This window comes from Trichomycterus rosablanca, chromosome 16 (assembly GCF_030014385.1).
Source record: "Trichomycterus rosablanca isolate fTriRos1 chromosome 16, fTriRos1.hap1, whole genome shotgun sequence".
Taxonomy (NCBI): Eukaryota; Metazoa; Chordata; class Actinopteri; order Siluriformes; family Trichomycteridae; genus Trichomycterus; species Trichomycterus rosablanca.
The window spans coordinates 10,284,781-10,299,946 of NC_086003.1; the positions used below are offsets into that span (position 1 = coordinate 10,284,781).

Genomic DNA, 15,166 nt, shown 5'->3' on the forward strand with positions numbered 1-15,166 from the left:
GTGGACCTTGGAGGAATCGGAAGAATCGAAGAGGTTCTATATGGAGGAATGGTTTAAGATCCTCTGACGTCTCTTTACGAATCAAAGGAGAGGACTCTGTGCAAAGGCAGATGCACAAGATAGTAAGTAAAGGAATTTGAGAAAAATATTTTTTCATGTTAAGATTTTTTTAAGTGTAATTAGTTGATTTTAGTTTAAAAATGCAGTTTAATTTTAGTTAATATTTAAAAAAAATGATAAATGGATAACCAACAAAGAATGCTTTTAAATGGCCCATTTTGTTTATGTTTTTCAGGTGTGCCAATATTTGTGGAGAAGATGAATATGTATCAGGTAAAGTAAACCAATTGAACTTGCACTCATGTGTAACATGCATTATTATTTTTGCATAAATAATTTTGTTCTTACCAGCATATTCACCCATATTAATTTCCTCCTCAAACACATCACTGAAGCCTTCACCAGAGTTTAGGAGGTCCAAACGTCCATCTATAAACTAAACATTTTATAGTTTTATTAAATATCAAAATGGTCTATGGCATGAATAAGGCAGTACATAAAAACCTTTATCTTATTCAAAATACAAATGCAGATGACAAATACACAAGAGTGAGTGTATCTGTACAGAGTCTGTTCTTGCGTAGACTTAAAAAAAAAAAAAAAAATTATATTATGTTCAAATTCATACTTCTTTGAACAGCTGAAGTTGTGTAGCATTCTGGAGGAATTGTCTCATTGTACTGGATCTATGCGTAATAAATGCATCCTGATTGAATGTGATTGGCTCCTCCTGTAAAAAGAAACATGTGGTTAGTCTTAGACTCCTGATGAAGTCTAAACATGTGTATGACTCACATTTATTGTACTCTTTTTAAAACATGTAACTAATTTGGCAATGGACGGATTGATGTTTAAATGCTACTATATGCTCAGAAATAAAACAGATATCAAATATCTATATATACAGTTACCTACCATAAATCAGTGGCTGGCTTATAAATGCAGTCAAAGCTTGTGTTTTGATGATGTACTTCTGAACATCAGAAAACTAGCATAATTACTTTTCTTTGTGTCCTCACAAGCAAAAATAATCAACCTCACAATGAAAATAAGTATAACAAAACTTTTCTGCAAAGCCAGATTTTGCTTAAAATTAAGTTTTCATCAGTTGAAAGATACAGCAAGTAAACAAAGAAAATGATGTATTTTAGTGTCAGGATGTTTTGTTATTGCAATTTCAAATTTATTTAACCCCTACATAGTATTGCTTATCTTTAAACCTACTGCTAGTCTGTATGACCTAAAATTGGGTTATATGATTTAACTGGGAACTCATTATTAATTTGCTTAAGCTGTGATGTGTTATATAAACAACCAAGCAGATATGTGTTCAATGTGTGTTGTAACCATGGTAAAAACTAAGAAGCTAACCCAAAAGCTCAGAGAGGAAACAATTCCATATCACCAAAAAGGGCAATGGGTTTATTTAATTAATGATTAGGATTTTTAACGTCATGGTTTACACAATTTGGTTTCATTCATGACAGAACAGGTAGTTTCTTGCTACACAAGATTCACAAGACCTTGCTGTGAGGCAACAGTGCTACCCAATGAGTCACTGTGCGCAATGGGTATAAGAAGAATTACAAGACTCTAAACATTCCTGGAGAAATCACTGGAGTATTGTCTGAAAGGTCCATGGAAGAAAGCCCAACATTTCGTCCAGACACTTTAGCAACATCCTCAGGACAACAAAGAAAAAAACCCATGTTACTGAAACACTTACAGGATGACCTGATGAAGGCTGGGCCAAATGTGACAGTGGCAACCATATGATGATGAACAACCTAAGACTTTGCAGGCCTATCCAAATTCCCTCTGGTATATTTCAGCCGAACCTTCCTGTGCTTCATGGTCCACAGTTCTATGAAATAACTACTTAAAACTCTGAACTGTATGGTCATATGGATCAGCAGTTTTACTGGTACAAGAAAAGAGAGGCTTATGACCAGAACACTATCCCCATGGTCTTGCACTGAAGTTGTTCAGTGATGACCTGGATATGGTTTTCTGCTGCAGCAATTAGCAGTCTTGAAAGTGTGAACGGCATCATAAATTCTAAGAAATATAAATGAAAATTGTTATGCCTTTTGTGGTGAAAATTGAACGATCCCAAGAACAAACACACTTCCAAGTCAAGCAAATCTTCGTTAGGAAATCAAGTCTATAATATCTTGGAGTGGTCCTCTTATTTAGATTTAAATCCCATAGAAAATCTTTGGTGTACTCACCTTCAGTTGCAGCAAAAAGTAATCAAACATTAATGAGAAGCTTTTGCTTGAGAATAATAAGCAAAAATTGCAGAAGAAAGGTGTTAGAAGCTTTTCAGCACTTACCAAGATCTCTTATAATAGGCTATCAGGTCAAAATTATGTTCTACCATGTAAAAATGTTTTGAAGTAAGATGTTTTTAAACCTACATTAACTTGAGTTGTCAAAATTAAGTTATTTTTTTTCTGTGTGTCTTGCTATATATTTTCATAAAATTCCATATCACCATATAACCTCGTATCACCATAATACTAATTGCAACTGTATCTCTCTCTCTCTCTCTCACTGTCCATTTTATCAGCTCCACTTACAATATAGGAGAACTTTGTAGTTCTACAATTACTGACTGTAGTCCATCTGTTTCTCTACATACTTTGTTAGCCCCCTTTCATGTTGTTCTTCAATGGTCAGGACCCCCACAAGACCACTACAGAGTAGGTATTATTTGGGTGGTGGATCCTTCTCAGCACTGCAGTGACACTGACATGGTGGTGGTGTGTTAGTGTGCGTTGTGCTGGTATGAGTGGATAAGACGCAGCAGTGCTGATGGAGTTTTTAAACACCTCACGGTCACTGCTGGACTGAGAATAGCCCACCAACCAAAAATATATCCAGCCAACAGCGTCCTGTGGGCAGCATCCTGTGACCACTAATAAAGGTCTAGCAGATGACTAACTCAAACAGCAGCAATAGATGAGCAATCATCTTTGACTTTACATCTACAAGGTGGACCAACTAAGTAAGAGAGTCTAATAGAGTGGACAGTGAGTGGACACAGTATTTAAAAACTCCAGCAGAGCTGCTGTGTCTGATCTAAAAAAAAGTCCTGACCATTAAAGAACAGGGTGAAAGCAGGCTAAAAAGGTATGTAGAGAAACAGATGGACTACAGTCAATAATTTTAGAACTACAAAGTGCTTCTATATGGTAAGTGGAGCTGATAAAATAGACAGTGAGTGTAGAAACAAGGAGGTGGTTTTAATGTTATGACTGATCAGTATATACAGTATATATACAGTATATACAGTATATACTGTATATATACAGGTATATATATATATATATATATATATATATATATATATATATATATATATATATATATATATAGAGAGAGCTTCTGCAATGTCACAACATCTTGTATTGATGATGGGAGATTTGAACCACTGCGAAAAATCTTCTCTGGCACATCCCAAAGATTCTCAATGGGGTTCAGGTCTGGACTCTGTGGTGGCCAATCCATGTGCAAAAATGATGTCTCATGCTCCCTAAACCACTCTTTCACAATTTGAGCCCGATGAATCCTGGCATTGTCATCTTGGAATATGTCCGTGCCATCAGGGAAGAAAAAATCCATTGATGGAATAACCTGGTCGTTCAGTATATTCAGGTAGTCAGCTGACCTCATTCTTTGGGCACATAACGTTGCTGAACCTAGACCTGACCAACTGCAGCAACCCCAGATCATAGCACTGCCCCCACAGGCTTGTACGGTAGGCACTAGGCATGATGGGTGCATCACTTCAGCCGCCTCTCTTCTTACCCTGATGCGCCCATCACTCTGAAACAGGGTAAATCTGGACTCATCAGACCACATGACCTTCTTCCATTGCTCCAGAGTCCAATCTTTATGCTCCCTAGCAAATTGAAACCGTTTTTGCCGGTTAGCCTCAATGAAAAGTGGTTTTCTTAAGGCTACACAGCTGTTTAGTCCCAATCCCTTGAGTTCCCTTCGCATTGTGCACTATTAAACATATCAAATCGTAGAAAAACTACAGTAGAACTCAGGGATTTCACAAAACGTTTAAGTGATCGCCGATAACGATCATTCAAGATTTTTTTCCGACCACATTCCTTCCTCAAAGATGATGTTTCCCCACTGTCCTTCCACTTTTTAATAATGCGTTGGACAGTTCTTAACCCGATTTTAGTAGTTTCAGAAATCTCCTTAGATGTTTTCTCGGCTTGATGCATGCCAATAATTTGACCCTTCTGAAATAGATTAACATCTTTTCCACGACCACAGAATGTGTCTTTCGACATGGTTGTTCAACAAATGAGAAGCTACTCACTGTAGGTGTTATTGAAGCTATTGATTTAATTATTGATTTCATTTTGTATATTTTTTAGGGCTGTCGAAGTTAACGCGATAATAACGCATTAACGCAATCTCAATTTAACGCGATTAAGATAAATAGTGCCATTAACGCAAATTCTAGTTCATGTTGAGACTGGTAAAACAAACGTTTTAATGTCGGACATGTCACCGTTTTTCATTTGCGGTTTGTTAACATAATGTAAAAGAGCGTCGTAGCATCTGCACTTGCATAATAAAGAAATAAATACACGCTATATTCACAAGTTGTCGGGAGCAGAACACTTTATTAACTTATTCTGTTACGGTAAAGAATACCGGACAGCTGAGTCAAGCACGTTGTCCATGAACTATGGAAGCCCCAAAGGGTCAAAACACACTCACTTCGTGTAGAAACGTCCATCAAACCATTGGATAGTATTACTGCCTAGTATGTGAGTGAATAAAACTCCCTTACAGTTTTCTCTTGTCCCAGCAGTTTTTAACATAAGTACATTTAGCATAAAATGTGTTCACCATTTTAATTGTAACATTTCACTTAAAAATCCTTGTTTTCTATAACATTTACACAGATTTTTTTTAATGCGATTAATCGCGATTAACTATATGAAATTCTGAGATTAATCGCGATTAAAAAATTTAATCGTTTGACAGCCCTAATATTTTTACATTTCAAACAATAAAAGGTGCATAAGTTATCATGCTGCTGTCTGGACATCATTTAAACAAGTTTAATTGTAAAGCGACAGCCTTTTATCCACTATGCACTGGAGACTGAAATTCCTACTTTGTGGTCCTATGACAAATACTCTCATAAGAATGCGGAATCTGCCTGTGTAATTGATCATGGACTTCTCCCTTCACTTAAAAGAATGCCTGGCTTAATGAAACCTGCTAACAGACAGGACACTTGAACATCACATGAACATGCTGAATTCCTTAGGATATACTTATTTGCCAAACCCCATTATAAAAGCAAAGGTGGTGGTCTCCATCACTGTCCATCACTTTACTCATCCTCCAGGCCACCCTCTATTAAATATATAGCATTCAAATCCTTTTGCTCCATCACAATACTACTGTTACAAATATATTGTCCACCAAAGATTTTCTTGTCTGATCTTCAAGATCTGCTCACCCTGGCATCACTGCTTTGGTCTGCCATGATTTTACTTGGTGACTTCAATATACATGTCAATACTAAATGCTCACTCACTAATGAGTTTTGTCAGTTCTTGATTGCATCAGCCTTACTCAGCATGTTAACTTTCCCATTTACAATGATGTAACTGTTCTGGTTCTTCTGTTGGAATCTCTGATCACAATATTACTGAATGTAATTTCTCATGCTAGAGTGCTAGACAAACATACTCTTTTCGTACATCTCTTTTCATAATATTAATCACACATTTTCAGCCCCGCTTCAGATCAATTTCTCTGACATCCCTAAGCTTTCTAGCCCCAATACAATAATATCCCACTATAATACCATAACCACTTTTACCCTTAATGATCATGCACCACTGATAACCAAAGTTGTCCATGCTTGCCATCCTCCCTATGGTTTACAAATTAGCTTCGCAAGATGAAAGCCTATGGCAGACAGGTTGAACGTTTGTGTAAGAAATCTGGTCTTACTTAACAGCATATCCTCGAGTTTAGAGATATGCAGCTTGCTCTACCTGTTACTCTGCCGTTCTAAATAATAACAGCTGAAAACCCTTTAAAAACAATAAATAAACTCAAACCACCCTGATCAGCCACTCATAGTACTTCTGATCAGTGCCATGCCTTACTAAACTTCTTAAAAAAAAAACCTGCAGCCCCACAACCATCCTCCTCTTCATTTGCCCTCTTAATTTGCCCTCTTAATTTGTTTTTCCCAACTAGCCTTAGGCTTTAGGCTGGTTTCGCTCATATCTTGTATATACACAGTTGTTTGTTACAGTTGGTGAACATAAATCATCTGCTGCACCTGTAACCCAAGTTGTCCATCAAGGATCCGGTCTTGGTCCTCTTCTGTTCATTATTTACTTGTTTACCCTGGGCCAAATCATCCGGAGCCATAATCTTAGTTTTTACTGCTATGCCAATGATATTCCAATCTATGTCAGTACTTAATATACCCCCAACTTTACACCCAATTCTTTGGTAGCTTCCATCCATAAACTAAAATCCTGGATGAATAACAACTTTCTAGAATCAAATACTGACAAAATTAAGCTTATGTTAGTCGGGTCTAAAATCATCAATAAAATGTCTGACATCACCATTGATATTAATAATTTTTCAAGGAAGTCTTCATTCACTGTGAGAAACCTTGGAAATCTTCGTAACGTTGCCAACACAGCAAAACAAAGCATTGGTTTATGCTATTAAATTTTCTCATATTGATTATTGTAATTTTCTTTACTCTAGTATAGTGGCTAAAACTATTAATAAGATTTAGTATATCCAAAACTCTGCAGCAAGACTTTTTTTATGTACAACAAAAATCTGCCAATATCACCTCATTCCTAATCAGCTGCACTGGCTTCTGATAATGTCGAGTATCATATAAAAATATTGCTCATTACATTAAATCTGATCCTGGCATTTCTAGGGAGCTTGTGCATCCCTACATACCTTCTTGCTCACTTAGATTCTCTGGTGTCAAGTTTCTTACTATTTCTCATACTAGTCCAGGGTTTTTCAAACTTTTTGGACATGCGTCCCCTTCCACGTGCCAACCTTAAACTTGCACCCCCCTCCACCAAATACACCAACCCTCATCTAACTCATTCTGCACGTCATACATACAATGCTGATTTGAAACAGCCTTTCCTTATTCCTTATTCAATGTGACGGCTGAGCCTGTTTTTGTGTGCACATCATGGAGATGGAGAGTGATTTCCTTTTTGTAGCATCCCAACTAAGTTTATTTTCAGTTATGAATTCCTACCAGGTGGGGAACATGTCAACATATTCACCATTGACATGATCTCCTGATTGTTAAGAGTTTTCTCACAAACCCAATGTTAGGAAATTAGAATTTGAAGTGGCGAATTAAGGATATTAAGTTGAAAATGTCCGACAGGTGGGCGAGTTGCCTGACATATTATGCATAGGAAAATGCAAAATAAAATAAAAAACTCTCTCACTAGTTAATCGTCGGGGTGGATGATGCCATCATCTATCTTTTACACAGAGCTCTTTCTCACCTGGAGAAACCTGAGAGCACTGTGAGAATCACCTTCTTCGATTTCTCCAGTTTTTGTAACACCATACGGCCGGGGCTCCTGAAGGACAAACTGGAACATGTTGGAGTGGACAGTCACCTGTCAAACTGGATACTGGACTACCTCACCAACCGACCACAGTATGTGAGGGCACGGGACTGTGTGTCTGATATGGTGGTCAGCAGCACAGGGGCCCCTCAGGGAATGGTCCTGGCACCGTTCCTCTTCACCCTTTACATGGCTGACTTCATGTACAGCTCACCAGACTGTCACCTCCAGAAGTTCTCTGATGACTCAGTGATTGTCGGACTCATAAATAATGACGAGGACAGCGAGTACAGAGAACTGGTCCAGGACTTCGTGGACTGGTGTCTGCAGAACCACCTCCAGTTAAACGTGGGAAAGACCAAAGAACTGGTGGTGGATTTCCGCAGGTGCAGACCCACCTTGCCACCGGTGAACATCCAGGGAATGGACATTGAGAGAGTGGACTCTTATAAGTACCTGGGTGTTCACCTCAACAACAAACTGGACTGGTCAGTTAACACTACTGCACTTTATAAAAAAGGTCAGAGCAGACTCTACCTACTCAGGAGACTGAGGTCATTTGGAGTGCGGGGGGCACTCCTGAGGACTTTCTTTGATACAGTGGTGGCATCAGCCATCTTTTATGGAGTGGTATGCTGGGGCAGCAGCATATCTACAGCGGACAGGAAGAGACTAAACAAACTTATTAAGAGGGCTGGCTCTGTCCTGGGTAGCCCCTTAGACCCAGTGCAGGTGGTGGGAGACAGAAAGATGTTAGCCAAGCTGGCATCCATGCTGGAGAATGACTCCCACCCCATGCATGAGACTCTTGCAGTACTGGGCAGCTCCTTCAGTGACGGACTGCTTCACCCCAAATGTGGGAAAGAGTGGTACCACAGGTCCTTCCTTCCTGCTGCTGTTAGATTATATAACCAGCACTGTTTCAGACAGATCACACACACTTTAAATTATTCATTATTCATAACAATGTGCAACTTTTTTCCCCATGTAAAATTATTACAATGTGCAATATTTTTTTCCCATGTGCAATTATTTGTAAGAGTTTTTCAGAGTTTTTCTGACTTTTTATTATTATTGTTGTACATTGTACTTCTTATTGTCTATCTTTTGTGCTTTACTGTTCCTTCGCTGCTGCAACAATGTGAATTTCCCCACTGTGGGACTAATAAAGGATTATCTTATCTTATGATTTGTGTAAATCCTATTCATTCCAATTATAACCCAAGAAGGATGGGTCCCTGCTGAGTCTGGTTCCTTTCAGGGTTTCTTCCTGTAATTTTATGGGAGTTTTTTCTTGCCACTGTAGCCCTCGGCTTGCTCAACAGGGGTTTTAGGTCTGTCGGTCCTGAATTCTGTAAAGTTGCTTTGAGACGATGTCTATTGTAAAAAGCACTATACAAATAAATTTGACTTGACTTAAGTGAAACAAACATGGGAAGCTACATCACAATCCATGTTCCCTCCAGTTCACAGCAAAACCATAGATCCTCATGCATTTTTACCTCACAGCAGAACCAAACAAACACAAACAATTGGGATGCATTTGAGAAGTCTCATTCAATTGCAAAGAAAATTTCTTTCTGTCATTGAGTCTCTCTATTAGTTGACACTTCTCGTTGTTTGCCATCTCTGTAACATGACGGCTAATGATCTTATCAGAGAGTGGAATTTTCTAAATGTCGCAGGCAAACTTAGCTTTATGCATATTTCTAGAAACAGCCCCAAACAATTGCAGAAACACTTATTCGTCCGGCCAAATACACAACTTCGTATGGGGCAATCAGGGCTTTAACCGTCACAGTGGTTTGGCTGATCATTGTCCATTTCTGAGTAGCCAACAATGATTCTTTACTGTGAAAAAAGTCAACTGGTTTATCTTTTTATGTCAGAAGCTTAGTGTTTAAATGCCTCATTCATTTTTCAGGTTTTAAACCATCAACATATAACACACTGTGAGTATTGTTCTTCATTCAGTATGGAAATACGGAAGTACAGAAATTCATATTTTATGTACCTTTAATCGTACTTTCTGTGTTTTGATGCAAACAGGCCTTTGAATTTAGCAACAAGCTTTTTTTCTGTAGTGGTAGCTCTGCACTTGATGTAGATGGCTCATCTGCATTGATTGGGTCGGGATGGATGGCCTTGCTAGTTTTTGTCACTCGCTTTATCTGATTCATCTTTACTGTTAGCCCTATTTTTAATTTTTGCTAGCCATCAGTCCCTTTTTTAGACTGTGTAGATGACAGGACAGGTTCACCGCAGTATTATACTTTTCTCTTGAGTATATAAAGTAAAAAAAATTGCATAATCTCACACCCCCTTGTCTCTCCTGAAGACATTTCATTTTAATCAGTATTTCAGTATTTCTGAGTAGTTCTCCTATTGCCATATAGTTTTATTGTTATTTCTCTTGTAAAGCATCCTTGAGATTGTAAAAAAGGTGTTCTTCTTATTATTATTAGTATAATAATAATAATAATTCATATAAATTTTAAGTGTAAAGATCTAAACGACGGCAGATTGGCCCTTTACTGTTCATGTTTACCCCCGTCAATGAATGGTCCAAATAATCATGTTTTTGTTACATCATGTTGATGGGCAGATATATGTGAATCGCTCACCTACTTACCAATCAGACCACTCTAATCTAATCTCTGGTGGCAACTGTCACTATTTTTGTCTGAGGTTTATATTTTGTTTTATGGGCATTGCAGGCATTATTTTAAAGTAATTAAGCTGTTGCATTTTTTATTGTTTTGGTGTATTTTTTTATTTATTTAAATATGTTTAAATATGGGATGTTCAGGAAGTGTCAAATGCACTAGACCACCACCCCTAAGATCAGAGTTTGAATCTCAGCTGTGCTATCAACCAGCTGGATTTAAATATATTAAATGCTTTTGTAGCTGTGGTGTCTAATAACCCCAAAGTGACATTGATTAAATGTGTGTGTGTGTGTGTGTGAAAGTATTACCAGTTCTATGCGTAGAGCGTTTCTGTAGCTGCCAAACAGCGCTACCTGTGCTTTTAAAAATGCTCTGGCTACACCATCTCCCCTTGTCATTGAAGCTTTTTTCAGACGACTTCTTAGTGAAGAAACCTACAACACACAAATGTGCAGGTTACAGTATCAAAATTAATGCGTTTTAAGTATCAATTGGTCAAAAATTTAAGTTCACTCGGAGAATACATACATAATGACAGTTTTTGACAGGGATTTCAATGGTTTTAGCAACTTTATTTCTATGACAAAACAACCATACTTATTTGTTGAAAAAATCTTTCGAGCTGTTTTGGTAAAACAAAACAAAAATATGCAAATATGTGTCAAAAACATACAGCAACTTTCTAGTGTGTTTCAAGTGTAGTATTTCCCCACTACTTTCCTTAAAAAAGTAATTGTCCCTTTTATCTCAAACTAAAATTGTGCCCCATTAGATGTAATAACAGCAATTAACATTTATTCTAGTCTTTGTAGAATTATTTATATGTAACCACATTGCAGAGCTTTTTAGTATGACATGTTTAAGGTTCTGCCACCATATCTTAAGAGTTTTAGTAAGAACTGGGGCTGCAAATTTAACCAAATCAGTAAAGTGATTACTGAACTTCATTAGTCCCTGGTTAATCATTAATCAATAACCTGATAGAAACCACAAAGTTTAATGTAAACATGACTAGCCTTTATTGAAGAAAAGCATGACATGGTAATATAAATCTAAATATCAATACCAAAACTACAAACACAATTCCAAAAAAAAAAATGATAGGTGGAAAAATAAAAATAGAGATAGTTTGCAAATACTTTGTATTTAAATTTAAAAATACTGCTCAAAACTTTTTTTTGTGGCATCATTGTGTGTAAACTCTAGAGATGCGCAAAAATGCCAGAAGATTAGCAGTTTGACATCAATAGAACACAATTATGCAAAGGTTTGCATAGAAGTGTATTTCATCCATATACACTGATCAGCCATAACATTAAAACCACCTCCTTGTTTCTACACTCACTGTCCATTTTTTCAGCTCCAGTTCTACAATTACTGACTGTAGTCCATCTGTTTCTCTGCATGCTTTGTTAGCCCCCTTTTATGCTGTTTTTTAATGGTCAGGACTCTCCCATGACCACTACAGAGTAGGTATTATTTAGGTGGTGGATCATCTCAGCACTGCAGTGACACTGACATGGTGGTGGTGTGTTAGTGTGTTGTGCTGGCATAAGAGGATTAGACACAGCAATGCTGATAGTGTTTTTAAACACCTCACTGTCACTGCTGGACTGAGAATAGTCCACCAACCAAAAATATCCATCCAACAGCGCCCTAAGGGCAGCGTCCTGTGACCACTGATGAAGGTCTAGAAGATGACCAATTCAAACAGCAGCAATAGATGAGGGATTGTCTGACTTTACATCTACAAGGTGGACCAACTAGGTAGGAGTGTCTAATAGAGTGGACAGTGAGTGGGACACAGTATTTAAAAACTCCAGCAGCGCTGCTGTGTCTGATCCACTCATATCAGCACAACACACACTAACACACCACCACCACCATGTCATTGTCACTGCAGTGCTGAGAATCATCCACCACCTAAATAATACCTGCTCTGTGGTGGTCCTGAGGGGGTCCTGACCATTAAAGAACAGGGTGAAAGCAGGCATAAAAAGCATGCAGAGAAATAGATGAACTACAGTCAGTAATTGTAGAACTACAAAGTGCTTCTATATGGTAAGTAGAGCTGATAAAATGGACAATGCGTGTAGAAACAAGAAGATGATTTTAATGTTATGGCTGATCAGTGTATAACTACAAAATCAGATGTTTATATGTTTTAGTAAGATAATGTTCAGGTCTGAATTTGGAAATCAAATCATTGGGGAATGCTTTATTTTTTTAAAGCATGTCATTTGACAAGTACAATGACTAGTCTCATTAATTTACTAATAATAGTATTGTTTTAAATACAAAGCTTTTTAAGCTGTACTAAACCTTCTACATAAATAAATCACACACTTAACATCACAATAAAGATGTATTTTTATATGTTCAAACTGCACAAACACATTGTATTAATAAACTTCTGACATAAAACAGATTACATAGTTTACATTTACATGTTTAGCATTTAGCAGATGCTCTCATTCAAAGTATACAATCTAAGCAATTGAGGGTTGAAGGCCTTGCTTAAGGGCCCAACAGTGGCAACCTGACAGTGGTGGGGTTTGAACCAGCGATTTTCTGATTACTTAACCACTAGGCTACAACTGCTTTACATTAAAATCTTACTTTTGGGTACTGATTAGGAAATAGTAAATATGACTATATTACAACAGCAATCTAGAGTGGTGGATGACACTGTAGTGGATTCAAAAAGTGCTCATTTACATTTACATTTTCAGCATTTAGCAGACGCTTTTATCCAAAGCGACTTACACAATGAGCTGAACACAATGAGCAATTGAGGGTTAAGGGCCTTGCTCAGGGACCCAACAGTGGCAACTTGGTGGTGGCGGGGCTTGAACCGGCAACCTTCTGTTTACTAGTCCAGTACATTAACCACTGAGCTATCACTGGCCCCTGCTGGCCACTGCTCAGAAAACCTTTTGCACACTTTATTGTTGAAAATTAAGCAACAATTACAAAAATTAAAGTAAAGTACTTTAAAGTACTTTTTAAAGTAAATAAAAAACCTTGTCAGTTCATACAGCCTCTGCTACATGTTATTATTTTTACAGGTTATTTAATAAAAAAAAGCTGTAAAGATAATTAACCCAGACAAAGGTATGTGCCATTATTTAATTTGACAGAATATAGTAGGAATTTAAAATCACACTAAATGACACTAATAGTATGTAATTACCTTACTGTGTCATGTAAAAAGAAATGCCTTACAATGTTCTGTAATAGTTGTTCCCTGACAATTTCTGCCAAGGCCATGACATACAATGAACTTTATGCAGGATCCATGTCTTCTTTTGTGAACACTCACTCGTGTCACCATCACTGACCTTTACCAATGAACCAAAATACACAGTTTAGACAGCCTTTATATGCTGATCTTTGGTTCTAGTGCCATTACACAAAATGTAAATCTTTGTTCAGTTTATACATGCTACAAAGGTACATCAAAGCAACCAATCTAAAATAAGTACAATTAATTTTTATTAATTATGATCATAAAAATTTGGAGTGTTATCTGGTAACTAACCATGAACTTAAAACATAAAACGCATGCATAACTTTGAGGAGAAAACTGCACAGCTTGCTTTATGTTATTCACAGAACAAGGCCAGAGATTTTAATCTTGTGTGTGTGCACAATCATACCACATCATTTGGAAGGCTCTGTAGATCATTAAATGGAGTCTCTAGTGTGTTGGTGTCCACATTAAACATGACAACATCATCCAGAGCCATTTCCTGCACCTTCTGCAAACACATACCCACACACATACATACAGACAAAACAAGGTTTAACTAGGTTAAAATAAAGAAATATACAGATTTAGGATTTAAAATGGGTGCTTACACTTAAGGCATTACATATTTTTAAACAGTGAGTGGTTACAAGGAGTAATGTTTCTTACCTCTATTAGGCCGGAGTGAACTCCTATAAAATATGGCATAGGAGCACTAATATAAAATAAGAGGGGGAAAAAATTAATTTGCACACACTTTTAATCCATGCTTGCTGTACAGTAGGTAAAACTGAACAGATGTTTTTGGTCATTTTTATGTTTAGCTGTTTATCAGATGTTTTTTGTTCATTATCTAAAACTGAAGCATAATTGCACTCACTATACAACAGGACTAAACACAAAGAAAATTTCATTAAAAATAATGAGAATTTTACTTTTAAGAGTGGCCTTGTTAAACTCCAGAATCCATCTGAGATGTTTCACAACACATAAAATGTACAGTTTATACCTAAAAATCTGGCACTGTGACTTTGCACAGTTCTGCATTAAATAGGTTAACATTTATCTACTTTTATCTACAATTTTTTTACTGTGGTGAAACATTAATGCTTTATTTTTTAAATGTTGTTTTAAATTCACTTCATGCAATACACTTTGTTTAACGATATGCAATTATATTGTACAGCAATGTATGCATGCTAAAATTAGAGTGTACCAATGTATGCAAATGTTCTCACCAGCAGTAGTCTATTAGATGCTGCGGTAACACTGGGATGTATACATGCTGCCAGTACATGGGATACAACATGGCTGCAGCACCATGAAGACATGCTGTTAACTGGTAGAGAGAGAAAAAAACAGTGAGAATGTGTTGTTACTATTGATACATGCAGGCACTGTCGTGGGCAGTAACAAAGAGCTAATAAGATTGAACAAGTTAGTGTTTTGGTTGACTACAAAGTATATTTTCCAAAGCATTCCATCTTCTTTAGTGGTTTAATAGAGCAAGCTGAAAGATAAGCTAAAGAATGACATTGACAAGCTATAAGATAATT

At 37.1% G+C, this 15,166-nt stretch overlaps 1 protein-coding gene across 5 annotated transcripts in view; it reads right to left on the reverse strand.

Moving 5' to 3' along the window:
• Nucleotides 1-15,166, reverse strand: part of dennd1a (DENN/MADD domain containing 1A) — a 132,681-nt gene that overhangs the window by 27,010 nt on the left and 90,505 nt on the right. For all 5 annotated transcript variants that reach the window (XM_063011702.1, XM_063011703.1, XM_063011706.1 and 2 more), the window contains 6 exons: nucleotides 14,849-14,949; nucleotides 14,280-14,325; nucleotides 14,020-14,121; nucleotides 10,669-10,794; nucleotides 689-790; nucleotides 409-496 (listed from right to left, as the gene is read on the reverse strand). In XM_063011702.1, the coding sequence (XP_062867772.1) occupies nucleotides 409-496; nucleotides 689-790; nucleotides 10,669-10,794; nucleotides 14,020-14,121; nucleotides 14,280-14,325; nucleotides 14,849-14,949 (565 nt within the window). The remainder of the gene's footprint in view (nucleotides 1-408; nucleotides 497-688; nucleotides 791-10,668; nucleotides 10,795-14,019; nucleotides 14,122-14,279; nucleotides 14,326-14,848; nucleotides 14,950-15,166) is intronic.